Source organism: Cladophialophora carrionii, assembly GCF_000365165.1.
Source record: "Cladophialophora carrionii CBS 160.54 unplaced genomic scaffold supercont1.2, whole genome shotgun sequence".
Lineage (NCBI taxonomy): Eukaryota > Fungi > Ascomycota > Eurotiomycetes > Chaetothyriales > Herpotrichiellaceae > Cladophialophora > Cladophialophora carrionii.
In genome coordinates this window covers 335,061-360,834 of record NW_008481827.1, presented here as the reverse complement: position 1 = coordinate 360,834, position 25,774 = coordinate 335,061, and the positions used below count along the sequence as shown (strand labels likewise).

The 25,774-nt window shown below is 55.0% G+C and overlaps 8 protein-coding genes across 8 annotated transcripts; 5 read left to right on the top strand and 3 right to left on the bottom strand.

Moving 5' to 3' along the window:
- Window positions 1-2,765: 2,765 nt before the first annotated feature.
- Window positions 2,766-4,160, top strand: G647_02194 (uncharacterized protein; the record flags this gene model as incomplete). Its single annotated transcript, XM_008726544.1, has 1 exon — window positions 2,766-4,160. One exon carries the CDS (start codon window positions 2,766-2,768, stop codon window positions 4,158-4,160), a length of 1,395 nt encoding a protein of 464 aa, XP_008724766.1.
- Window positions 4,161-10,039: 5,879 nt separating this feature from the next.
- G647_02193 (uncharacterized protein) lies at window positions 10,040-11,376 on the top strand (the record flags this gene model as incomplete). The annotated part of the gene is made up of 4 exons (XM_008726543.1): window positions 10,040-10,212; window positions 10,239-10,293; window positions 10,344-10,640; window positions 10,693-11,376. The coding sequence occupies 4 exons, from the start codon at window positions 10,040-10,042 to the stop codon at window positions 11,374-11,376; spliced, it is 1,209 nt and encodes a 402-aa protein (XP_008724765.1).
- Window positions 11,377-11,638: 262 nt separating this feature from the next.
- Window positions 11,639-13,048, bottom strand: G647_02192 (uncharacterized protein; the record flags this gene model as incomplete). Its single annotated transcript, XM_008726542.1, has 1 exon — window positions 11,639-13,048. One exon carries the CDS (start codon window positions 13,046-13,048, stop codon window positions 11,639-11,641), a length of 1,410 nt encoding a protein of 469 aa, XP_008724764.1.
- Window positions 13,049-14,850: 1,802 nt separating this feature from the next.
- Window positions 14,851-15,696, top strand: G647_02191 (uncharacterized protein; the record flags this gene model as incomplete). The annotated part of the gene is made up of 2 exons (XM_008726541.1): window positions 14,851-15,507; window positions 15,601-15,696. The coding sequence occupies 2 exons, from the start codon at window positions 14,851-14,853 to the stop codon at window positions 15,694-15,696; spliced, it is 753 nt and encodes a 250-aa protein (XP_008724763.1).
- Window positions 15,697-16,612: 916 nt separating this feature from the next.
- G647_02190 (uncharacterized protein) lies at window positions 16,613-17,097 on the top strand (the record flags this gene model as incomplete). Its single annotated transcript, XM_008726540.1, has 2 exons — window positions 16,613-16,796; window positions 16,907-17,097. The coding sequence occupies 2 exons, from the start codon at window positions 16,613-16,615 to the stop codon at window positions 17,095-17,097; spliced, it is 375 nt and encodes a 124-aa protein (XP_008724762.1).
- A 563-nt stretch (window positions 17,098-17,660) lies between these two features.
- Window positions 17,661-20,471, bottom strand: G647_02189 (uncharacterized protein; the record flags this gene model as incomplete). The annotated part of the gene is made up of 1 exon (XM_008726539.1): window positions 17,661-20,471. One exon carries the CDS (start codon window positions 20,469-20,471, stop codon window positions 17,661-17,663), a length of 2,811 nt encoding a protein of 936 aa, XP_008724761.1.
- Window positions 20,472-21,265: 794 nt separating this feature from the next.
- Window positions 21,266-22,849, bottom strand: G647_02188 (uncharacterized protein; the record flags this gene model as incomplete). Its single annotated transcript, XM_008726538.1, has 1 exon — window positions 21,266-22,849. One exon carries the CDS (start codon window positions 22,847-22,849, stop codon window positions 21,266-21,268), a length of 1,584 nt encoding a protein of 527 aa, XP_008724760.1.
- A 281-nt stretch (window positions 22,850-23,130) lies between these two features.
- On the top strand, window positions 23,131-24,885 carry G647_02187 (uncharacterized protein; the record flags this gene model as incomplete). The annotated part of the gene is made up of 1 exon (XM_008726537.1): window positions 23,131-24,885. The coding sequence occupies one exon, from the start codon at window positions 23,131-23,133 to the stop codon at window positions 24,883-24,885; it is 1,755 nt and encodes a 584-aa protein (XP_008724759.1).
- Window positions 24,886-25,774: the final 889 nt, after the last annotated feature.

Genomic DNA, 25,774 nt, shown 5'->3' with positions numbered 1-25,774 from the left:
CCGGACTCGGGCCTAGTACTTAGTCTTCGCTCGGCTTGAGCCCAAAGGCGAGGAGGACCAAAATCGGCCTCGGCGGTCTAGGCTATGTCCGTGAGTCGGTAGGCCGGGTAAGGACGTGGGATTGTAGCTTGATGTATACCATGGAAGTGCCCTATACATCAGCAAGAAGTCAGCACAGTACCCTCTAAAGCTGAGAGACACGGGACTGAAAGCGGCATGAGTACTTTGACGACCGGAAACCGATCATAACCTCTTTTTGCGCATCCCCTTCCCAACGGGCAGCTCGGTGTGGACTGGAAATTGCACCGGCCGATGACTGAAGACGTCAAACTAGACTCACTAGGAAAAGCAAAGATCGACGGGTTGATTGCGTAAAGTGCCACGAGGGTGCATGGCCTTCCAGGGGTGCCGTGACAAGTTCGTGGAGGCCATGTGAGAACCACGTTTGCGGTCGGCAAAGAAGGCGTTTCCGGGCAGCGATCGCAGGTGCTGTGGGCCCAGTAACGCTCAAACTCGTGGCGATGACGGGCACTCACGGCACTCTTGCGCGGGCTTAGCCTGCACCTTCTCTTGGGGCTTCACTTAGGTAGTCTAAACGTGAGCACCGCCCTTTGTTGGGCAAGATGGGCAGAACGATAGGCACGCCGGCGTCTGTAGCGCTGCCGCCTAACACGCCGTCGGCTGGGTATCGTAACGCCCCGACCTGGTCAGCTGCGCTAGCCACTGGCTGCCAGGTAAGCTGCCGGCCACCAGCCTCAGAGACGAACCTCGCTCGTGGCGTACTACGATTATTATCGACGAGTACTTGTACGAGTCAACAGTGCCATAACCGGCGATCATTTTGCCCATCCTCGCGTGGCAGGTGTGTCGTCCACGGCCAGATTCTGTGCAGAGGCCAGAGCACGCTCCGGACTACAGAAATAGTTCTTCCGTCTGCTGACCGGAACTGTTAATGCACTTTCCGTGTCTCGAAACGGCAGTCAGGTGCGGGTGAAGGTCCGAAAAGACTCGATCATAATTTCATGGTACAGGAATGGCGTGAGCGTGCCGTGAGCCGAGGAACATCTCGCGATCGGGAGACCTTAGAAAGCTTCTCGAAGCAGGGAAGCGATCTGGAGACGGGATCGATCTGAGATGAAGCAAGAAAGACGGATACAGCATGACAATGGTGGCGGCTTGGATGGCGGGTGGAAGCATGTTCACCAGTCGAAGACGATGCGGTTGACGCAGTCCTTCGTCAGAGGGTGAGCTCACCGTGAAGAGACGGTGACTGCGAAACGAACAGCCGCGCAGCCCAGGCCAGGCCAGGCCAGCCAACGGGTCACCTCACTGCAACAAGCTCAACGGCCTGATCCATGCTCTCTGCTTTTCCCTGCTTTCTGCTCCACGCCGAGTTCGCGCGGAAGCCCAAGCCCTGAACAGCTGCCATGGCTCTTATTCCATGGATTCCCCTTGCAACTTTTCCCCGTGCGCCTTACCCGACTCGGGAGGGGGGGCTCTTCTCGCCTCGTAACTTTCTGCTGAACCCTTTTTGATCATTGTCCTAGCCTAGTACTGCCCACGCAGGGCCGTTTTCGATTCAGGAAAGTGACAACGTCGTCTCCGTCTGTGCTGAGCCACCTTTGCCCTAGCTTGCCCGCTTGAAGCATTATGAAGCAATCGAGCAGGCCCAGCTGGGCTCTCACGCTCAAACTCAGAATTGTTGGCTTGTTGCAGGGCGACTAGGCGGTTTAGTCGCTGGCCCAGCAGGCATGCCACCAACGAGCTGTTGACAGTGGCCTCGAATCCTTGTACTGGTCCCCTCTCCCTCTCTTCGTTGATGCATTCTCTGACGGGCAGGCGCTCTTCCCAGCATTCCCACGCCCCCAGTGCGCTGTCGGCTCTTCGACTTGGATCGGAGTCCGCCTCTTCCTACCCAATCCTCCCACTATTCCAGTCGACACATCCCAGACAACGGCTCCGGGCCCGCTTCCACAAGCTGATTGGAAACCACCCCGGCTCGTTTCTTTCTGGGACTTCGTCGAGTCCAGTCCACCCCTCCGCATCTGCTTGCAGCCACACGCCGCTCACACTGGGAACCCACAATACGTATCGTAACCCCAAACGGCGGACTCTTTCTCACTCTTGCTGTATGAGTTTCTATCCTGGCCACCCAACGGACCCTTACTTGAGACCGACCTCACCTTCTTGGTCGCTTAACCTCCAACAATTTTCCGAGCCACTCGGTCTTTCGTTCTTCGACTGCTTTCAGGTACACGGTCGCTGAGAGACTCCCCGGTCCCTCTATAGTCCCGGTCGACATCAGGACCCTACTTCTTGAATAATATCCGGCTTAAAACATCGGGTCCAGCACAGGCATAGCCCGACTCGATCAAGAAGCTGGTCACATCTCTCGCCATTGGCCTCCGTATCTCGCATGACAAGTTTCTTTAGCCGACAGGGCTCATCTCACACGGGAGATCTCTGAAAAGCCACATTTTCCACCCTGGTAGATGCCGGGTCCATTGCTCAACTCATAACTACTTGGCTGTCCCCATCGTGCTCCATCTGGTTCAACTCTGGTTCAGAGTTGTTACCCGTTCCTGAAGCTTGGACCGGACGTCATTCACCGATACTTTGGCCGACGTTGACCTCCCCAATGATATACACTGGCTCAACCCTGGTCTGGACCAGATAAAAGCACGAGCACTGGCCTGGTTTCACTTCCTGCACGTCCGACAACATACCACTCCGTTGCTCGAACGAACCATACGACAACCGCCTCAATGTTATTAGCATTAGACCCCCCTAACCATATGAGCAAGGACATCAAGCCGCCTCATGACTATCAGTTCTATCACAAACCAGCACTCTCACGATATTCCCCTCCAGAGTCGCCTCGCAATCTTCCCTCATTCTTTGAGGAGTCGAGGATGAACAACTCCCACCGAGGGTTGCCGCCATTGCCTACTGGTCTTCCTGGCGGTCTCAACCTTCCCCACCCAGAACGAGGACACTCGACTGCTCCCCCTCCGCTCGGCCATCTGCCGGCTCCTCCTTCACAGTGGGCAGGTCAGGATGAGTCGATGCGGAGTTGGCTGCACGCAAAGGCGGAAGAGGATCGCCGGAAGCAAGAGGAGGAGAAGACCCGGCAGGAGGGTCTTCGGCTGGACCAGCGACGCATTGAGCAGGATATGCTGAGGGAATCGCTGCAAGGAGGGATTCCCCCTCCAATGGTACCTTTGATCTTCGCGGGTATTGGGGGAGGGAACCTCCCTGGGCATACACTGGAATGGGCGCAGCAATATCTGGCAAGCTTGACGATCCAGAACCAACAGCAACAGCAACAGATTCAAGCTCAACAACAGCAGCTTCACCACCAACAAATTCAGCAGCAACAGCAGCAAACGTCACCGGATATGCACCGGGACAGCCGGATGATCTCTGCGAACCCGTACGGAGTGCATCAATCTCTACATCCACCTCAGTCGGCCCAACCTTCTGCTACGGCGCCCTCGAACCAAGGAAGAGGGTCTATATCAGGTTCCACAGGTGCTTCTGCTCCGCTCTCGCGGCTGAATACGACGGAGTTCATTCCCAGCTCGACCACGAGTCAGACAAGCCGACAGCAACTACCTCCGTTACAGCAGGCGCAGACTGCATCCTCTGAGCAATCCTCTGGCCCCGGTCTATTCTTCCATCACTGGACCCCGCCGAACCCTACCACCGCGTCCGCAGGGAACCAGCCTCCGACTCCTTCAGGCAAAAGCGCCCATGGCTCGCCCTTCTCGCAGCACGCAGCATCGCACCTCAGATCAGACTACCAGAACTCGCCGAAGAAGCGCAAAGCATTGGGAGGTCACGGCGTCCCTGTACCACCTACATCTCAACCCTCTGACCCGACCCAGCCTATGTCGTCCCGCTCGTCTCGGGAAAGAGAAATGAGCCCGAGCCATCGCCACAGGGCAACGCGGCATTCGCGGCAGAACAGCGATGCGTCGTCTCGCGAACAAGAGGTGGGCGGCCGGAACATTGCCCGACCGAGCAGTCGTCAACAACGGAATGAGCTCAGCGGCGCGGCGGGGCCTGACCCAAGAAGGCAGTTAACGGGGTCGTCCACGAGTGGATCGAGCGAAGACAATCCACTTCGGTATGAGGGGTCGCATTCTGAAACGCGGTAGGAGAGGCCACCTGGCTGGCTCGGAAATGAAGCAAGACTCAATCTGTGACGGTGCATGACATGGCATGCGGAGTGGGCAGTGATTCTCTCCGACGGGTCTGACGTTTGCGAGGACAATTATTGACAGCTCGCCAGTCCGAAGTCCTGGCTGGCAGAGACACACCATACTAATACGAGTGTCGAGGATGTATACTACCATAACATCTACTGCGAGCGGCCGAAGAGAATGAAGCCGCATCTGCACTTCTGTCGTCCTTCTCAGACCACAAAATACCACCCGCAGCTCCCGGTCTGCATCACGCCACGACGGGCATACCAATGCAATCGGTCCAAAAACCCCTCATTCCTTGCTCCCACACTACGGTGACCCAGGTGACAACCTAATATCGCTTACAGTGTTTTGGGTGCTCTTTCTGGCATCAGCGGGAAATTCGCAGGGCATGCGGAGTTGATTCGCGAGGTTGGATATCTGAAGCGGTGATGGCCATGTGGGAACCGTGGCCCCGGATGGCTTAGGGTTCAAGCCGCATGATTGGAGATCGGCCGAAGGGTGGGGGGGTGTAGAGATTCCCATGCAACCATGCGGATGGCATAAGCGAGAGTAGGCGACATGGATGGAAGTCGGCTCAAGGGCGCGATGCATGCTTTCGGAAGTTGCGCCGGTGACGGTACGAGGCACGGAGTACATGATGCTCGCAAGACGAGCATGATACGGATCGTGCAGTCTTGAAACCTCCTAGGTGTGATGCATGGACCATGCCGTGTGCCCGTGGAAATTTGGGTCCAGCCACATGGAGAAGCCAACGACGCACGGACAGCCACCATGCGACCGATGCGGCGAGTTGAAACACGAGATGTTGACGAATGCGATCATCTTAGATTGAAAGCAGTCATCTCCCAGCGGATCAGGCGTGAGCAATTTGGCGAGTCCTGGTGATTGCGCGTCGGCCCGCCTTGATTACCTGCAGGATGCGACGGACGAGACAGCTGGGAGATTTGTTTACTGCTTCCCGTGTGCGGGAACATGCTCGAATTAGGCAGAGACAACCACTGGCCACTGCATACCTCTCATCCCCACGACCATCTCAGTGGACGGAGTGTGGAGTACGTGACCTTATCCACGAAACGTAAACATGAGCACAGCCTGAACAGTGCAGTGTGAGAAGAGTGTGAACGTGCTGAACCTTCAGGTGTGCAACACTCAACTGTGTGAAAATTGCTCAATGCGCGTTTCAGGTTCGCCGCTACACGACGCGCGCAATCACTGGAAAATCAGCGATTGGCCCGTCCAACGGCCTTGTACTTTTGGTGCGTCGTGGCTGCCCAACGTCAACTTCGGAATCCGGTAAGTGGCTCGTGACGTTTCATGTGGTGCTGGTCGGCCAATCATGACGGGGTGGGGGCGATTGTTTTCGGTACCTCGGTATGCAATCAATACGCATTCACACAGTCCTCAGCGCCATGTCACCGTTGCCTCTGGAACAGAGAATTCAGAGTGCCTCCTTGTATCGACCTCTTCCACAAAATGCTTGCCTGCTTACTCGAACTGCGCATGTGCCTCTCTTTACCTCGGCTCAACCAGCCTTTTCTACTGTGTACGCCACGGTCTACCTCTCTCGGCCAGTCGGCGAGACCGAGCTGCAATGCCCAATGAGGATCCGCAATCTGCCAGCTGAGTCTTTCGCCACACAACAACCGTTACTTTTCTCCCATACGAGGTACAAGGTGGAGGAGATTCACAAAAAAAAAAAAATCGATACTGGCTTTGGACTGGAGAAGCGTGACAGGAACCCTGCATGACCTGTTACACACAACTTTGGCCGATTCGGGATGTCGTGTGCCTGAAGCCCTTCTCACATCCAAGCTGAGCGGGCAGGAGAGCCAGGAGACGTTCCCCAGGCAGTCCAACTCCCTCTAGTCGCCTGATTGGCGGCAGCGCACAGTACGACCTGACCATCGAGATCCAGGTAACGTACTCTTGACTCCATTCCTCATCGGCTATGTAACAGGGCCATTGATCCATGTTCTTTGTCTCGTTCGGAGTGCTGCGTCTATCTCCAAAGCGGGACCGGCCACGACAAACTCTAACCACACAAATGCGGAAGGCGGGCCATGTCAAATGGTACCCCAGCTTCCCACTTTGTGCTCTCCAGCTGAAGACCCTATGTTGCACTTACAACTAATAGGCTTCGAATGCGGAATGAACACGAATCCGGTTTTCATGGAGTCGCATTCACGTCGGTTCCGCGAAGTCAGGGGTTTTGGATCCGTTTCTCCGACCGTATGTCGATCGCCTTTGTTGTGCCCGTCGTTTGGCGCCCATCAGTTCAGGCGAACCAACCTCTGCAAACGCGAAGAACCACGGGAGAAAATGCAGAGACTCGCTTTCGTCGCTTTCCCCACACGGCCTCTGCCAAGGCTTCTCGGTGACTGACTGTGGTGTCGGTCTCGCGTCAAGCCTAGGTTGGACCAAACTTTTATGTCAAAACCTCGAATCGGTAGTTCGCTTAGTTGACATCAAACGCCTGTTATGTTGTGCCCACATGCGGTCTCTTTGGGATGCCCGATCAACGCCATTCCGGATAGGAGCTCTTGTGCCCTCGCACTTGGAGCCCACATATTGCCTGGTTTGCAGTGAGCGACTTCCGTCACTGGAGGTTGCCTGAGGGGTGGGCGTTTCCACATTCTTCTTGAGTGGCGACGAGGACGGCCGCAATCCTTGCAGATGGGTGCACTATTGGCCAGTCCTCCACCCGGAAAGACTCTCAGGAGGGTGCAAGTTCAACAGCGCCAACACCATCTGTTGTCGAGTTGCAGCCAATCACGCTATCTGATACGTCCCGGCGAATGAGAGACCATGTCGCAGAGTGAGATCGGGGCGCATCTTCCAGAAAGACGCCACGGAGCATCTGTCGTCAACGGGTCGCACTAGCAGTACAATGTTGCGCATGAGGTTGGCGAGCTCCACTGCATACGAGTACCTCGTACTTACCAGGTTGCCGGAAACGACCCGTCTTTGTTTCCAGGCCCTTGCCAGAAGGCTGTCCGAGTACAGCGGGATGGGGGCCGTTCTGGCTAGCTGAACACGAGCTGAGGATCGGCTGCTCTGGACCAACCATCTCCTTGTGCGTCACGCGAGTATTAGAGATGCCCCGAAGCAACGCAACGAGACAACGTGATTGGTGTAGTGGGCACCAGGCTGTCTTTCTCAGGGGCAAGAGAGCGCCTGATTTGGTTGGGGTTGCTTGACGTGATCGGGCGATGAAAGCGGAGTCTGTCTGGTCGTTCGGGTTCGACATAAACGGACAGCAACTCCACCCGTGTCGGTGACTTGTTCGCAAAGGCGAGAGGCGAGCTCATTCGAGAAGGACCTGTCCGGAAAGAGCAACTGCTAGTGCTCGTGAACTCACCATCGTCCCTTGAACGGATCTCGCCAACACCGTTCAGCACAGCCACAACTGCCGGTTGGGGCTGAAGGATGCCTCCTGACACAAAGACCATGACGATCATTTCTCACCTTGAACGTTCCCCATCTTCCGGTTCCCAGCGGGTCCAATTCTTGCAGCTGACCGCTGAACATGCCCGTTGTGAAATTCTCCCTCTCCCTCTGGGCTGGCGCTGCATCCGGGTTGCAATCGCGACCATGGAGACCACAGAGACTCTGCGCTTAGGACCTACGGCATGCACAGTCTCTGTGTGCAGACTGACTATGTTGCCGAATGCATTGATGATTTTGCGATACCTCTGCACAGCTGACTGATTTCTGAGTGGTCCGCTGCACTGCCCGAACTATTTGCTTCTGTCCCGTTGCAGCTTCAAACGTTCACAGACTGCCTCGGAATATAGCTGCAAATCTAGCCTGCGACGTCGATCTCTCACAACCACGACTATACGTGCGACCAGAATCCTACCCCTTGACGAGCGACCACTGTCGATGCGGCGTCTGAACCTCTCGCGGCAAGATCACCTCAAAGCGATACAAGATCCATCACACTGCCTCAGATGCCAGACGATTTTGGGTCGTTTCAGGTACTCGTTTGGGTTTGTACCACCCATCCGAACAATACACACCCTCAGCCCAAGCCGCCTACTGCCGAGGTGAGAAGATTGATTACAGAGCGGTTGGAACGACCTCATCATATATCCGTATCCTCTTCATCACCATGGATAACTTTCGTGGGAGGTGGCTTTTAAGCTCTTGATCGCTCTACATGCGAAAAAGGAGGTGGTGTTTAGTCATTGGGGCATCTAGACTGCGGCATGGGAACTGCGTCAATGGTGCTAATTACGACATAGACCGCAGCTTCATATATCGAAGCACTGATAGTCTGGTTTCGGAGGCGTCTGAGTGTGTGACACCTGCATCCTCGTGATTTGGTGACTCCTGCCTAAAGTTGGCGGGTGGCTTCGTCTCACAGCGGTTGTCGGCAGCTACAGACGCTGTCGACGTGCTCATGCGGCTCATGTGGAAGGCGAGACTCTCCTATATTCTGAAGGACTGCATCAGAGAATCGAGCTTCGGCCCTTCAGCAATAATTGTATTGCGCTGCACCTCGGTCGCTGAAGGATGGGGCTGTCTCAGCCTCATGCCTCGAGTTTTGTCCCATTGGCTGCTCGAAGCGTCTCAGCCGCACGTCTCGCAGCTGCCTTTCTCGGGCGGCTTCAGCCAGCCACCTTCACCGCACCCAACTCGACCTTTCCCTCTACCTGAGTCGCAGCTGCTTTCCGCTCACTTCACTCTCATGTTTATTATTCTTCCACGCGATGCACGCAGCCGAGCACCGTTATGAGTGAGGATACCAAAGCTCAGGCGCCGGCCCTTGAGGCCAGTGCGAATCAGGCTGATGAAGATCAGCCGGCGATAGCGCAAGCCGCTTTGGCCACTCCGGATTTTAACGTGTTACGGTCCGCCGTACGAGAGTCCACCGCGCGTTTGCAATACCCCGAGACTGGAGAGTGGACTACGGAAGACCTGGAGAATATCGAGTCCGTCGCGATGGCCCAGAACAACTGTGTAGGCTAACGCAGGTGCAGGACTGCCGAAGATCTTTCGCCAGAACAGTGGAACAAGATCTTTCGCATCAACAAGGTCTTGTATGGCTTCACCATCAGGGAGTCGGAGAGCGACATTGTTAAGGCTCGGCAGCAGGGTAAGAGGGCCTCCTGTTGGGTACTGGGATGTCTACTGAATGCGTGTTTGCTCCTTAGCTTTCGTTCTGCAGCCTCCCCCCTCGGTGCAGGATCCAGTGCTAAGTGGGCTTCCGGAGTATGAGGTTTGCGATTCTTCGTCAATCTCGATCAAACAGATCAAGACCGACCTTCAGCGTTCTCTTGCCGAGAATGGGTTCTCGGCGAAGTCCATCAGCACCGCACTGTAAGAGTTACCCGCGTCTTGAGACACCGGTTGGCTGACCGAACCACGAGCGGAGGGGGAGCATTTGGGGTCACGGCCGGCATCTCGGCCAGCCTCAAGGCGGAAAGCACACAGACGAACGTGGTGGACAGGGACAAGGCAGAAATGGAATACTACGCGGCTTACAATGTGTGCCTCATTTCTCCAGTTCTGTTTCCGATGGCTGACCTCAGCAGTTTCCGCGGGCAAGGTTGTTCCTTGACGAGGACAATCTGGCATTGTCACCGCAGTGCCAAAGAGCTCTTGAGGCCATTCGACGAGACCGTACAGATCAGCAATTGCGGAAATTCAGTGAGAAATTTGGTCAGCTCTAGCCGGTCCGAAGGTGCGATCGAGGGGCTAACACCACGTTAGGCCACATTTTCGTTACAGCGTGTCAGCTGGGAGGTCAATTACAAAGCTCCAAATTCGCCGGTTCTCTCACAGAAAGCAAAGATATTCAGAAACAGGATGCCTTGAAAAGTGAGATGGGCATCAACTTCAACGCCCAGTACGCCTCAGGATCCATCAATTATGGCAGACAGCGTCAGACAGGCAGTCAGGACTTTACCGGCCGTGGAGTTGATGTATCGAGCTTGGCGTGGACGGCCAGAGGCGGCAACTCGTTGTTATGTGCAAAGTGGGTCGCGCCGGATCTTGAGTGAGGCTCCTGCTGACCGAATGTAGTCCGCCCGGATGGGCACGCAGTGTCGCAAATCCAAAACATTGGAGAGTTATCGAGGTGAGCCTCATTCACGGTCAACCGCTCACAGGCTAACCCGTGCACATCAGCAAGAGAGAGTTGTTACTCTCCATGAGCTCATTGGGCGATTCGAGGAGTGGAAGGATATCCCGAAGCTGTTCGAAGACATTGCTCAACAGAGGATCAAATCTGGTGGCCGAGAAAGGCCGAAATGGCGCAATCAGATACGCCTTCGATTAGGCAATAATAGACTCGCATGGAATGCTCTCGACAACAAGTCACTCGAGGTGACAGGAGACTCACCAGAACAGGGGGCTGGTGAACCTCTGTTCACTGTGCTTGGAGCCAATATTGGTGACCAAAGCGCGGTCCCGTTCTTGCCAACAGTAGGTGCTCATGCGCTGGGACACCGTGACCCTGCTGATGAAATGGCCCTAGCTGCCGACCGATTACCCGGTGTACCTGCTCGCCGGCAATGAGTTTCACAGGAACCCTAAGCTAAACAACCAGATCCAAGGCATCTTTGTTGATGAGGGTGGAAAGATTAAGCCGGAAATGGTAGAAAGCAAGCTCAGGCAGGTTACGCGTTTCTCGATCCGCCTGGCCGGCCAGGAAGGCTGCTGGCGCAAATACAACCAGCAACCGTTCGAAACCATCCAGTCAGGCGATAAAGTGAACCTATACTGCCACTCGGTGGGAGTCGGGCCCTATGCCAACATCGAGCATCCACCTGAGATTGCCACGCCGGTTCTTTATTCTCCCACAGAGCGAAGGCTGCTGCTTCCAGCTTCACGCCGAACCCTTCTGAACAATGGCAGCTTGCGTGAGATACTACGGCAGTATGATGAAGGGACTCTCCCGGTCGCGGACAGAATGGCATTCGAGATGAAAGGCCACCTTACCAGCGATGACAGGATTGGGAAGATCAAGGCCGATGGAGGCAACTTCCAGTCGCGCATTCTAGCGGAGTTGTCATACCCCAGCCCGATGGCGGCCAGGGCGTGTTGGCAGAAATTGTCGCAGCTTACAGGGGAAGGGCGTTCTGGTCCAGAGAGATTCACCTGGACGCCCTATCTGCCGAACGATGTTGCATTGGCAGTGTTCACCATCACCTTTGAGTGAACGCTTAGTAGCAATAGAGTAGGCTTGAGGCGGAAATCCTGCAACAGCACAAAGTACATACTAAGCCGACCGGCAAAGGAGGAGCGGTAGCAGTCTGATAAACATCATCACTCTACTGCTTGATTGGCGAGACCATGGCTACCGCGTAAAGATGCTCTCATCTGCAAGACCATATGAAGGATTGCAATCCCGAAAACGCCGAATATGCAAATAAGAAGAGAAACCGTCCCATGGTCCCATCTACGGTACATCCCCCAGTCAATTAAAGCAGCCTCTTCAGATTTTCAACCGCCGCCTCTAACAAGACGGGCATGTATCCTTGCTTCTTGGCGTTCGCAATCATCTCCGTCGCCATCTCCAGAGCACCTGGGAATTTCTCCTGCGCGTATTTCTTGAAAGCGGCTTCGATGCCATCGGCGTCTTCAAACGCCCGCGGAATCACCTCTGAGAAGATGGTGCTCCCGCCCGCCGCACCGGCGATGATGCTGAACCACTGTTTCTTCTGCTCGGGGCGCATGAGATCGAGCGCCTGGGCGAATTTGATCGTCTCGTACGCCGAGACGAGGTGGATGAGGGCATGCGCGGTGGCGATGTCGCGCGTCGTCGTGCTGGCCCGGTGCTGCTGCTCGCCAGTGGCGTTTCCGGCCTGTTTGACGACGAGCGCTTCTCGCTCGGACCCGAAGCCCAGGTACGACTGGACGATGCAGCTGTCGTCGGCGGTGGCGTGGGTCTTCATGACCTCGGAGATGACGTCGCTGGCCGTGTTGAGCAGCGGCAGGTCGACGTGCAAGCGCACCTCCTCGTCGCGGATGATGCCCACGTCCTTGTTGATGATCAAGGTGGCCGACGCCAGGGGCGGGGTCGCGCTCAACATGCGCGGGCCCCGGTTCTCGAACATCCAGCTCCACCCGACGGGCGGTTTGCCGGTGGTGTCCCGTGCCGGGATGAGCGCGTCGTAGAATTTCTGCGTGTCCAGCCCGTGGATGGCCGCGAGTCCCATGATCTCCGACGCCGCGGGGATGTGGATCCCGCATTGCACCTGGTTCAGCGCCTTGGCCGACTGTCCGGCCCCGAGGCCGCCGGGGATCGGGTACAGCGTCTTGCCCTTGGACGCGACGCTCTCGAGCACGGCCTTGGCGCTGGGCTCCTGCAGGTTCTCCATCACGTCCGACGAGACCATGATGGTGAGGGTGCCGTTGATGGAGCGCGCCACGCCGCCGGACACGGGCGCGTCGATCAGTTTGACGTCCGGGCGGCCGAATTCGCGCGTCAGCCTGTCGCGCACGCTCGACGGCTGCGTCGGCGGGATGGTCGCGTGGATAATCACCGTCACGTCGCGGGGCAGCGCGTGCACCGCGCCGCCCTCCGTGTCGAACAGGGCCGAGTGGACGTGGTGGTGGTTCGCGACCATCAGGCACACGACGCTGGCGTGGCGGACCGCTTCGGCCGGCGAGGTCGCGGTCGCGAACGTGGCGGCAGTCGTGCCGGTGCTCGCAATCTCCTTGCATGTCGCGCGCCAGCGGTCCAGCGTCGGGCCGTAGATGTCGTAGCCTGTCACGGGGAAGCCGGTCCGCACGAGGTGGGTGGACATGGCGAAACCCATGGCTCCGAGGCCGATGAAGGCCACGGCCGGGTAAGGCTGGTTGGTTGGTGTTGAGGATGCGATTGCCATGGTCGGTGGTGTCGTACTACTCTCTCCAGGGGAAGAAACACACGCCGAGAGTTTTCACTCGATGTGAGGGTGTCTTGTGTAGCGGTGGGTATAGCGACCCCAGATCTCAGACTTTGATCCTGGTCTCGAATTTCGTTCACTATGGCGACAAATCAACCAATTGAACGATCGTCAGATCAATGATATAAGCGAGGAAGTATATCAGACGGTGTAGTCGGCGATAAGACCTTCAACAGCAAGTAGAAAACAGGCCACGAGAATTGATATGAGTTGTGATTATGGTGACGATTCAAGAAACGTTGAACCCTCCTCCCGCCTCATCGAGCCAGCTCTTATGAGGAGTGAGGTACTCCGTGTCGCACGGGTAAATGGCTGGTGGCGATCCGGCCGGCGGTTTATATCGGCACATGGCCGGTCGGGTGGTCGAGGAAGAGAAGTGGATGTGGAAGTGGAAGTGAGTGGAAGGAATGTGGGGGAAGCGATAGGGTTGGGTTCTGGGTTGGCAGAGCACCTGGCCCTACTACGTCCACAGTACGTAACCTACACAGTCTGGAGTTGTGAAGAGAATGAAAAGGTGGAATGCCGACCCAGTCGCCACGGCGGACGCTCGGTCAAAGTGCCGGCGCCGCGAAGATTTTCTGAAGGTGTCGCTCACGTAAATTGCGTGACTGGGTGAGCTGCTCCGCCGCACGGGTACGCGGTAGGGTCGAGCACGCGGTCTTGGGTAGCAGCGCCCGGGAACTCCGGAGACCTCGCCGGGATATTTCCGTCCTCGACAGCGCTCACATTTCCTGCCCAGCTTCCTTCGGGCTCAATTTCTAGCGAGCTGTGACTCTTGGATGCTTGGTCCTCGTATCGATTGGGCTTGCGACGGGATCGGCGCGGTATCATGTCTCTACTGTCTACAGAGTACCAGTACGAGTCTCAAGTCCAGTGAACAAAGACAAGCCACCTACTCCGTACTGGATAATGCAAAGGGGTCGCCTGGTGTCTCTGCTCGTCATCACCGTCGCTTGCATGCACGAGATTGTGCACTGTTCGGGTTTGACCTGCTCCAACCAAGTTCGGATATGCCTTTCCACGAACTGGCTGGCTGTTGACCGACTGACTAACTGACACTTGATCCGCTACTTCATCAAAGACCGTATTCTATGCCAACGCCGAAACGTCCTTGACCAACGGTAGTGTCACTGTTGGTATAGATGCGCTGTACGTCTGACCGGTGAACGGACTCTTTCTCCACGAGGGATGAGGCTGCGTGGCTAGACACCGAAACCGCCAACGCCAGCTGTTCGTGACACCACCATCATACCCTGTAAAATCCGCATACAGAACCCGAGATGCATCAATACTGGGCCTGCGCGGGACGGACAGCTTCTTGGGCGGCGCATGACCTTGACCACGCAAGCAAGGTACTTGAACAGGCATACTCGAGCGGCCACTCCTCCTGCTTGTCCAGGGGACGATTGGACTGATACCGCAGCCTCAAACCGAAGAGCATCTCCCCATCTCGGATGGGCGCGTAGATTCACTGCCGACGGGCGGGCACGAGGTGGTCTGTGCGCAACACGAAGTAGGGCAACTGCAAGGCAGACATTTCGCCAGCCACCTTCTGCCTCAGCCTCGTTGAGCGACTTGGTGGGCGAGATCAGTCACAGGGCCTTATAACACCACGGATCCCCCTTTGCTTCATCCGTATGGCGGGCACAACGAGAATACTGACAGGTGAATGCTCAGCTCCATGACTCCATATGCTCACAGAGATTACGACTCTGTATACTCATTGACACTGTCGCCTCCATATGCTCACTGACATTAGCGACTACCGTATGCCCACTTTCTTCCCTGGTGATCAGAAGGCTGTTTTCGGCAGCAAGGCGGGAAAGTTATCTCCTGAAAGCTCAAAGATGACTTCCAAATATCCAGCCGCAAAGGCCAGCAAGAACATCAAAAGCCCTAGAACGGCTTCGAGTCTCAGACAATACCGCCAGGACGACGATTTGGCTTCACAGCCGGAAACGGTGTATTCGCAACAGAGTGGCAGCCCAAAATACGCACCCGACAACGCCAACATGCGAAATCTATCTCAATGGCATGACAACACTGGGCGAGAGGGTCCTTCGCAATACGAACGACGGCCTGAGCAACGCGAGGCTCAACAATATGAGCGGTTCACCTCCGACCCAGCGCTGTCAGCACTCCCCGACGTTAACATATACGAGCATATTCTATTGCTTCGCAAGCATGGAATGTCGGTGAAGCTCGACCGCGAAGCAGCCAGAATAATGCCCCAGCCAGGACGCGACGAGTTCAACAACCACGACAACTCTATCGAACACAACCCACTTACTGACAGACACAATCCCTCGCGCGAAGAGAAGCAAAACGTCAGCCATGCGCTCGAATTCGTCTTGCGCCGCGGCGGAAAGATCGACATTCCTCCTTTCGAGCCACGGCCGGTGTGCAGACAGTGTTCCGAGTCGTTCGATACCATGAGTGAGAAGCTTTACCACTGTGACAGAGCACGCAATCGATGCAAGCACTGTGCTTAGGACATTGCATGCCTTCTCATGCTGAAAGAGCACCTGGAAGACGAACACAAGATTTACAAGCACTTGAGTCTGGACTTCGGCGGTCTGAGAAACTAATAGCTCCTTGTCTGTGAACCATATACTGTGTAACTCTAGGTCGGTCACGGAAAGTCTCTTATGGCGGTGAAAGGGTCATTCTCTGTATCACTATGTCAATTGCCTTTGATATTCTTCGGACGGCTTCAAAGGCTGCTAGGGCATCCGTCAATCTGGCCTGGTCGAGTTGTCTTGACTACCTTATATCCTGGAGATGGTTGTAATGGTATTTGCGATTACAAGTACTTGAATCAACAGCGTACAATCCAAGGGGCCTTCGATAGTGTGGCACTCGATGTTCCTGTCCTGCTTCAATCAGCCCGCCTTGTAGGTCTCGTCCTCGTACTGCGTAGTGCTCGATCCACGACCCCCTGTCAGTCAATCCCTTGTGGCAGGGTCCTCGTCGGCCGACTACGTCATTGCCTCCCGTTGGCATTTCAAGTTTCTCTCCCTCGATGCATCCATCATCCTGGACAACAACCCCTTCCCACTCGTTGATTTGTTGGTCCTATCCTCCTGACGCCTTGTCCGCCGTGCAAGCCACGCACCCAGGTCCTGGCGATTCTGATGGGCAAGACCCCGAGGTGACGTATCAGCCACACACCTGGCTTGCCGTCGTGTTTCGTGCCACATGCCAGTCCATCCACCAGTCCACCAGTCTGCCACATGATGCCATCATGCCGTCCAGACTTATTTGTGAACCTGTGTGAGTTGACGTTTTCAAGTGATCGCGCAGTCCAGGTTAAAGACCCAATGCCTCAAAGTCGATCGTGACTATTCATCCTCGCCATATCATCTCGCGACTCATTACTTAGTCATTACGCCTACGCCTACGCATACGCCTACTCACTACTCACGCTCTGAGCAAAGCAGGTCACCATCAACTCCCATCACGTAACGTAACATCACATCACATCACATCACTTTCGACACCACCATGTCCAACTCCAACTCCAACCCGAACCAGGAACCTCAACCTCAATCCCAACAAGACCAAGCCCCAGGCTACTACGCCTCGACCAAACAATGGTACAACAAACAGTACGAGTCCTGGATGCCATGGGTGGAAGACAAAGTGCTCGGCTGGTTCGGGCAGAACAAGACGAGCTACGTCGCGAAGGGTAATGCGCCCCCAGCCCAGACACGATAGATGCGCGTTATGTTATGGCGTGCATCAAGTCTCCTCCAGACCTTATCCATCCGCATACTAACACCATCGTGAATTTCGCAGGCGAACTCGACAAGACCAAAATCACGGGCGACAAGAACGTCGACGCCATCCAGGACGGCATCAACGAGGGCGTCACGGGCCAGTTTAAAAAGGGCGGCCTCCTCGAGGGCGTGGGCGATCTGACGAGTAAAGAGGTGATGAATCGTGGGGAGAGGAAGGGGAAGAATGACAAGGGCGGGTATGGGTTGTAGTCAGGGCCTATATAGATAGGCGCGCCTGTCTGCCTGTCTGTCTGTCTGTCTGTCTGTCTGTCTGTCTGTCTGTCTGTCTGTCTTCTGCTTTGGGTGGGACTAGCACACTAGCACAGCAGCCACTGGTTTGGTGTGTGTGCGTGTGCATGAGCCTGCATACAGATTGGAAGGGAAGGCGGTCGACAGTCGATCGATGGTCAGGGTAGGCATACCACACCGTGGATGACTTGACCGCCGAGTTTGACGTTATCGTGCCGATTCAAAGGTCGAGTTGGAAGGGGGGTTGGGGAGTCCTACGTACATTGTGCGCACGAGGGACTGGAGACCACTGCGATGTCTTGTCATGTTTTGGATCCAGTCAGCGTGACATGGCATGACTGATGTGATGTGCTGTCATGTATTCCATCCTGTAATGATACCGGGATGTTCATCTATTTGAGTTCTGCTGCTATATACCCATTCTTGAACGCATGCAAAAACAATGCCTACATATCTCTCACAATCATGCCTCCTTGTGCACAGACTCACCCACGTACAACGCCGCCCATAGTCATCGAACCGCCTCAGTCTTGTACTCGACTTTCCTCATCTGCCACCATCCCAATCAACACATCGTCCAGTCGTTGCTGGTATTTCTCCTCCACAGCCAGATCAGCACCCGCGAGGATCAGATACTTCGCAATCTCGGTGTTGCCAAAGAACAAAGCCGCCTGTAACGCCGAACCATACCGCCCACCGGGGACATTGACGTCAGCTCCCATCTGCACGAAATACTCGACAACTTCCTTGGTGTCAACGGGAGCCGTAGCTGCTGCTTGGAGAGCCGTGCCGTAGTATCCTCCCCTGGCGTTCAAGTTCGACCCTGCTTCGATCAGAAATTGCAGTACTGCCTTCTGCGGCTTCGGGGACGAAGCTGCCCCTTGCATTGCTGTGCCGCGACATACTCCTTTGACGTTATCGTCGATGGCATTGATGTCTGCTCCTTGGTCCAAAAGGCGACGGATGACTGGCATGTGACCGCGCGCCGCGGCTGCAAAGATCGATGTGTGGCTTCTAGCACAGTCCTTCTCTAACGCAGAACCCACCTGTTCACCTTTCACCTGATGCAGCATATACTTCTCCCGGCAAGTCAATGGACAATCACACTCAGTAACCGCGGCTTTGGATGCACCTCCGAGGCGCAAGTGTCTTCTGACAGCGTCCATCAAGAAGTACTTGCTTCTAAAGACCGGTTCGTCAAGGAACCCTGTCCCGGTCTTCCTCCACACGCCTTGCTCGGTCTTGTCGAGGAAATGGATCACCGGAGTGCCGACCCAGGTGCCGTCGCCGTGTTGGGGATCACGCTGGAGATCTTGTGCTGGGCCTACCATCATGACAACGGAACCTAAATTGCCTCTGTATTTGCAGGTGGCGACAAATTGGTGGAATGGAGACGAGAGTCGCAGCTGGACATTGGAGAACAATCGATCTTTCTTGTCCACGCGAGGTCTTGAAGCTTCGACTTCAAAGAGTCTGGCACAGACGAGATGGCCATCGGTAGCCTTGCCGGTGGATTTGATAACCACGTCGAACTGTTCGCAGCAGAATTCTGAACATATCAGCTCGGAGGCTCGCCTGAACTTCCCGTCGATCGCATATGTAGGCATGAAGTGCGATGTGAACGTCGGCAAGCTTGGGATCAGTCCAGATTCGGGATAAACGGGCATGTCATACGAAACCGTCAGCCATCCAGGTATTGGACTTTTGTCGACAAGCTCGAAAAGCAGATCTTTGGTGGTTCGTTTATAATCGACGTCAACAACGACCCCCAAGACATGCATCATGCTGAATATCAAGTCTTGTGGCTCCGTCGACGTGCGAAGCCATATGTTCCGCCACGCAGCTTGCGCGACACCTACCGCGCTACTGGGATAGTCATAGTGGATGTCAAAGTATGCACGGGTCTGCTCAGACATGGGCAACTCCTTAAAGGGTAGAATGCTCTTCCCAGTATAACCCTTCATTTCCTTTTCGTCATCTGAGTCTATGTCCGTCGCAGTGGTCGACAGAGTCCCAGGCATACGATTAAAGCCCAATCCGCTGTCGAAGCCTTGAGAAGGGGAGAGCGGAGTATCCCAGTGCTGAAGATAATATTCTACCACATTGTGGCCGGCTGGAAGGTAGCTTCCTTCGTGCGAGATTGTTTCGTCATCGAATGCGTTGCCACTGTCCGTGTCCTCGGACGGCCGCTGAATAGAATTGAATTCCTCAAGTTGTGCGTCTAGATCGAAGTCTGACTGTGAACCGGACTGACGTTTCACCGTGTCGTGTGCCGGCAGTCGAGAATCTGAATCAGAGGCAGACTCTGGACTGGAGGGACGATTGTCAGTGTTGAGTGCCCGGAATCGGGTATCTAAACCAAGGTCAGAGTCTGAACGGGTGTCGCTGTCGCTGTCACCGTCGGCGATAGACTCATCTCCCGTCCTAGGCCCGAAGCCAAGATCGGGTAGTGTTTGCCGCAGGCTCACAGCGAGGGAGGTCAACGCTGTTTGATCAAGCCCTAGGCAGTTGAAATTTTGACGCAGTTTGTATCTACAATACGTGAGCCCTGTCTTGGGATCGTACAGCATGCCGGCTCCAAACTTCCGACCGACCAACGGGCCGGACCCTATCAGATCGTCCAAGCGAACAAGCGCGATGCTGCCGCCGAGAATGTCGAACGAGAGATTGACTTCATCTGCAGTCCACGAGTCCGGGTGGTTCCAGTGGACCAAGACATGGGCATCGGGGCCGAGAATAGCTTCTTGGAAAGTCCATGATCTCTGCATGTATGCTGAGGGACGATCTAGACTCTGCGCAGCGTGGACACCCCCAATCATGATCAGGGTCGTCGACGCGTTACTGAAGATCCTGGCCATATTCGGGATCTGAAGTACTTTGTCCTTTGGGCTTGTCTGGTCGATACAGAGCAGATCCAGCCAGATGTACTCGCAACGAGAGTATTGAGCCGCGGTGGCGGCTTGCACCAGGCCCAGCCAGCTGATTGTATGGAAGGTACCATTTCGAAGCTTCACTCTGAGAGGCCGATTCGCCTGGTTGCTCCTCCTAGCGGCGTCCTCACTCGGTTGCCAGACGTGGGAGATCGCGCAATAGCGCGGCATGTTTGGGGGAGGGTTTGTAGGATGAAAGTCATCGAGGCCGTCATGCGGGAAATCAAGACCAGTCCATTCTGACAGAACGAGCTCTGGATTGTCTTTACGCAGCAGCGATGAAACTGAGATCAGGCGAAAGAGGCCATCCGTCGCACGACCCTCATAGGACCACGCGGGTCTCTCGTTCTCAGAGTTGCGAAGCAGCGTCCATGCTACACCCGGCGTCTGCGTCTGTTGGGCCATGACGTCGAGGAGGGCGACTTTTACTGCTTCCTGTGGTACCGTGAGAGGAAAGTGACCGTTTGAACAGGCCTCTTGCTATTAGCTGTACGTGATATGGTTTTGGGCGCCGTAGCAGTGCTGGAGCATGTGCGTGTGCACATTATCGAGAACGCTGAAGCGCCCATCTTCTCTACCAAAAAATAGCTTCGCCGTGGCGTTGGTCGCTTTGCTCGGGATACGAGAACGCGTCTCGAGCCTAGAACCAGGCTGCATGTTTCGAGGAGTTGAATGGCGATAACGAAGCGACGTGGCGTCAGGAACACGGCGGGAGTTATCGCCTGCAAAAAGAAGCTTTGCGGCAGGTTTCAAAGTATGTATGGAACACAACCAAAGGGGCACAGCTGTTACAGCTCGCAAGAGGCCACAAACAAATACGGAGAGCAGAAGGAAGATGGAAGTGAGGATCAGGGAATGGGAGAGTGACGACGGTGAAAATGTGAACTTCAGGTGAAACTGGTTCCAACGTGGCTGGTGGTACTTGCGATCTGGTGGTGACTCAGAGAAACTTCAAGTTCCTTCACCTTCACCCTCACTTTACCTTCATCGACGCGGTTGTACTCGGCATTTGCAGTGTTTACCTGGCCTCAGGTCACTGGCAGACTTTTCTTTCGTAGTGTGCTCTATTCTTTTATAGGTACTTATGCTATATCGGACGGGCAGGAAAGTAGCTGCTCTTCGTCCAGCGTCATTCAATCTATTCACACAAACATTGAAACATCCTCTTCCTTGGGACCGCCTTTTGTTTCGCCGTCCTGCTACTCTTTCTTTTCTTTGGCATCATCCGACTGCGCCTGCGCTCCCTTCTTCGCCTTCTCTCTTTTCTCCCTGGCGTATCTCAAACTTCTCGACCAGCCTGCAGTGATGGGTCCTTTCAGGCTTTGCATGAAACTCGGCCACCTGACTGTATGCTCGATTACCTGTTTGACCTCCTCTCTTAGTCCACCGCCTTCCGTGTCTTGTGCGATGCGTTGCTCAAACGGCCCACCCTCTCGTCGCCGAATTCGATCCGGATCCTCGTCTTTGGTCTCCTCGAGCATCTTGTTAAACTCTCCTCTCGGGATCTTGAATTTGGACTGGTATTCGAAGTATAACTTGTGCCGGAAGGCATTGGGTAAGCGCCGAACCATGTGGCCTCGAGTTACCGGATCCATGTTTTGGGCGAGTTTTGCATTCACATTTGGATCATTGAGCCAGTCGCGGTCCGAGCAGGCAGGATCATTAAAGGTGATATTTGGGAGGTTATCAATCAGCGGAGCGTAGAGACGGCGGAAGTTTGGTAGCTGATGAGTAACAATGTTCTGCACTTTGCGGGGATCGTCACCACCAATTGTCATCCGGGGGTCGCCCATATACGAAATTCCGGCAATTGTCGAGTAGAGTTCTTTCTCGGTGAACTCAGGTGGTAGGAGAAGAAGCGCAGTACGGACGGCGGCGATCAAATTGACTTGATTGGCTAGTCGGACGGCCGGATTGTCTCGTAGAATTTTGACGGGCTTCTGAAGTCGGCCGGCCAGGTAGAGGGTATCCCACTCTGACAGATCTCTGCATAGAGTATCCAGATTGACCACGCCATACTTGATCAGAGTCCCGTTGACCGTAATGTAAGGGTTGAAGTATACGCCTGCCCCGATAGAGTCTTGGATTTTAGTGACAGCATAAGATCCCAAAGAGCCCACCCAGGAGTAATGGTCTCGATTGTCTTGGAGGTTCAGCGAATGCCAATGCTGGGTGTACGAAACCCCGAAAATGAAATCAATCATCTTCTGGTTCCCATCCTGAACTTTCGCAACGGCCTCTGGTGGATTGGGATGTAGCTTCGAACTTCCTCCGCTTCCGCTTCCTCCCGAGCTTTGAGGGAAGACTCCGGAGCCATATGCGAATGCGTAGCGAATTGGCGCCCGGAATTTCCACAGTATTTGTCTCAATGCCTCCTTAAACTCCTCATTTATGATGATGTGCTGATTGACACCAAAGTCCCTGCTTGGCAGCTCGGAGAACTTGGATATGCTAAGATCGGGGTTTTCCTCCCAGTCAGTCGTACCAGATGTGGTAGAGGAGGGTTTAGAGGAGCCGTCGGCTGAGAGCTTCTTGTCGGGGGACCTGGAGTTGTTGGTGGGGGACGACTGCTTCGACGGATTTTCGTTGGGACTGTGTTTTGCTTTGCCTGCATCAAATCCGGGGGGTGGTCCGTCCGACCTTGCTCTATCTTCTTCTACTGTGGCGTAGAATCGGATGCCAGTGCTGAGAGGCAAGCGCCGGATGGTCGATACCAAGGGGAACCCATAGAGCTCCGTGAGTCCCCGCTTGCCCAACACGCTGGGCACAACCCGCAAGGTCATGGTGTAGTAAGAAAGGTCCTTTGCCGCGGAGCAGCCACCATTTCGTCCCAGATAACGGCCGCAACGATGCTTCCCGTTCAGTTGAGGTTGGGAGGAGAAGCTGGCTGACTGCGTCAGTGTTGAGTAAATCGGGAGTGGAAACTGAGCCGAAGCAATTGCGTCACGTGCCAAGCCGCAACGCGGTCCAATCCATCTTCGGCAACATCAACAAACACAGCCGATTCGAATGCGATCAATAGCACACTGTCGGCACAAACAACACATTTGACGATATAGCGATCATGGAATACGCAACCCTCGAGTCGCGTCTGGCGACATTCGAACCACCGACCAAACGCTCTAAAATCGGCTGGCCGCACAAAACACCCACCCCGGAAGAAGTCGCCCGGGCAGGCTTCTACTACAAACCCTCGAAATCCAGCAATGATAACACCATCTGCTATCTCTGCGAAAGCCAGCTCGGTGGATGGGAGCCCGATGATGACCCGGTCGAAGAGCACTTGAAGCACTCGCCACAGTGCGGGTGGGCGATATTGATGAACGCGTCGCAAGAAGCGAAGCAACACACCGAGACCATGGAAGATCCCACAGGGCAACTCCTCGCAGATGCACGGCGGGCAACTTTTGCGGCTGGCTGGCCACATGAGTCAAAGCGAGCATGGAAATGCAAGATAGAGAGAATGGTCGAAGCGGGGTGGCATTTTGCACCAGTTGCAGAGGGCGAGGATTATGTGTCCTGCGCTTACTGCAAGTTATCTCTCGATGGCTGGGAACCGAAAGACGACCCTTTCGAAGAACACTATAAAAGATCGCCAGATTGTGTTTTCTTCCAGTTCGCAGGGAATACCGCACCGACTAAGCGCCCAAAAGCGAAGAAGGGACGCGCGTCGAGGGCGTCGAGATCATCGAAGGCATCGACGCGGTTATCAACACAGTCAAGCTCGCAAGATGTGACTAGCTTGTCTGAGGCTCCTAGTGTCGCTCTCGAGGATATTCCCGATCTGGAGGACTCCATCGACGAGGGTGAGATGTCTACGATGTCCGTCGTGTCCGTCATTTCAACGGCATCGACAGCAACCACGAAAGCCAAGCGGAAAGGCGCAGGTGGCCGGTCAAAGACGGCAAAGTCGAAGAAAGCCAAGACCACGCGATCCACAAAGACGAAGAAGGAAGATTCTCAACCTGAAATTGAACTCGAAGTGCAGCCCGAGCTAGTACAGGAGATACCAGAGACTTCGAAAGGCGTCGTGGTCGAGTCTGTACCGTTACAGGCAGAAGAGGTCTATCGAACGCCAGAAACCGAAGAGCGAGAGGAGCAAGTTGTGCCTGGTCCTGCGCCTACTCCCTCCGCAGAAGTCGCATACCCGACCATTCCCCTAAAGAACACTCCACCCAGGATATCAAACTCACCGCGGCATTTAAGCCCCGTCGCCGCACAAGATCAGTCACCTACGCCGATAAAACCACGATCAAATCGTTCATCGCTAGCCTCGGCCCAGAAATCAACCCCCAAGTCAGCAACAACAAAATCACACCTACAGCCAAAATCCGCCACCGCCCGTTCATCTTCACGAACCCAACCGCAAAGTCAACAGGCCGATAACCTCTCCCCTTCGCCTTCTCCCTCGCCAGCAACATCCGACCTAGAGAACGCGCCTCCTTCCACGCGCTCTCCACGGTCACGCCCTCCAATCGCGACATCCTCGATCTCGCCGCTTCCTCCCAACCCGAAACTCAACGTGACGAGCACTTCTTCCTCTCCTCCCAAGACGCTCATGCCCCATTGGACGCCCGCAGACGTGGAGCTGATCTTTGCGCATACCACGCCCGCACGCGCCGAGTGCGAGGTTCTCCTCGCTCTGACGGGCTCGCAGCTCTCAAGCCCGGAGAAGGATATGACGGTGCAGGAGTGGATCGAGTTCATCGCCGCGCGGGCAGAGGAGGGGCTGCGTACTGAGGCCGAGCGCGTGGTGAGCGTGTTTGAGCGCGAGGGTCAGCGCGCCATGGGCGTGTTGGAGGCGATTCCTTGTGTATGATCACCGGAGAGATGAGAAGGATAGCCGGTTGGTATGGTGGAGACGGCACGATTAGAGAAAGGAAGTTTCACGTAGAATCTGAGTGTGATGACGGCGGTGGAACGTGTTACTTAGGTATTATTAGGCATTACCTTAGCGAAGGATAAGGACAGGCGTGGGTGTAGGGTGTATCGACAACTGTTCTCCTACCTTTTGGCGCTGTTGGATCCATTACAGTACCGTGTGTTTACGAGTCTTGGACTGCGGCTGGGCTCGCGTCTATTAGACTTCTAGCAACGTCTTGTTTCGTACACGGGAAGAGGATTTCTTGGAATGTCGATTAGATGTTCTTCGCCCGGACGACCAGGCTGGTTGGGGATAGAGGAATAGATTCCTCCGACATGTGAACAGAAGACAGTACAGTACGCCTGACTTTCTTTTCCTTTTTCCTTTTCTTCTTCTTCTTCTTGCCTTCTTCTTGGCCTTTCCTAGCATGCTGGACGTCCTTACTCTTGTAGACGAGCGAGCCTTTAGGCAGGACATTCCGCGTTTCGGGCTTTTAATCAAGCAATTTCAACAGCGATTCGGGGTCAATCCATACTTTTGAAATCATCGGACTACGGTATGTTGGGAGTAAGTATTTGACGTGTTCGCGTGGGCGATCACTTGCAGCGCAGCGCCATCCACCGTGGCCGCAGCGCAAGCCTACTCGTACTGAAAACCGGGCGATATTCAGACCACGCGGGGGAGAGATCGCCAGTACGTACTTCGGACACTGTCAGGACGGGATGGAACGCAAGTTCTTGATGTGCTTCAATTCATTCCATTCCATTTTCATTTCATGCCACGATTTAACCTTCCCACGGCTCTGGCTGGGAGGGTACTGTGTCAGGGTGAATGTGGACGCCGC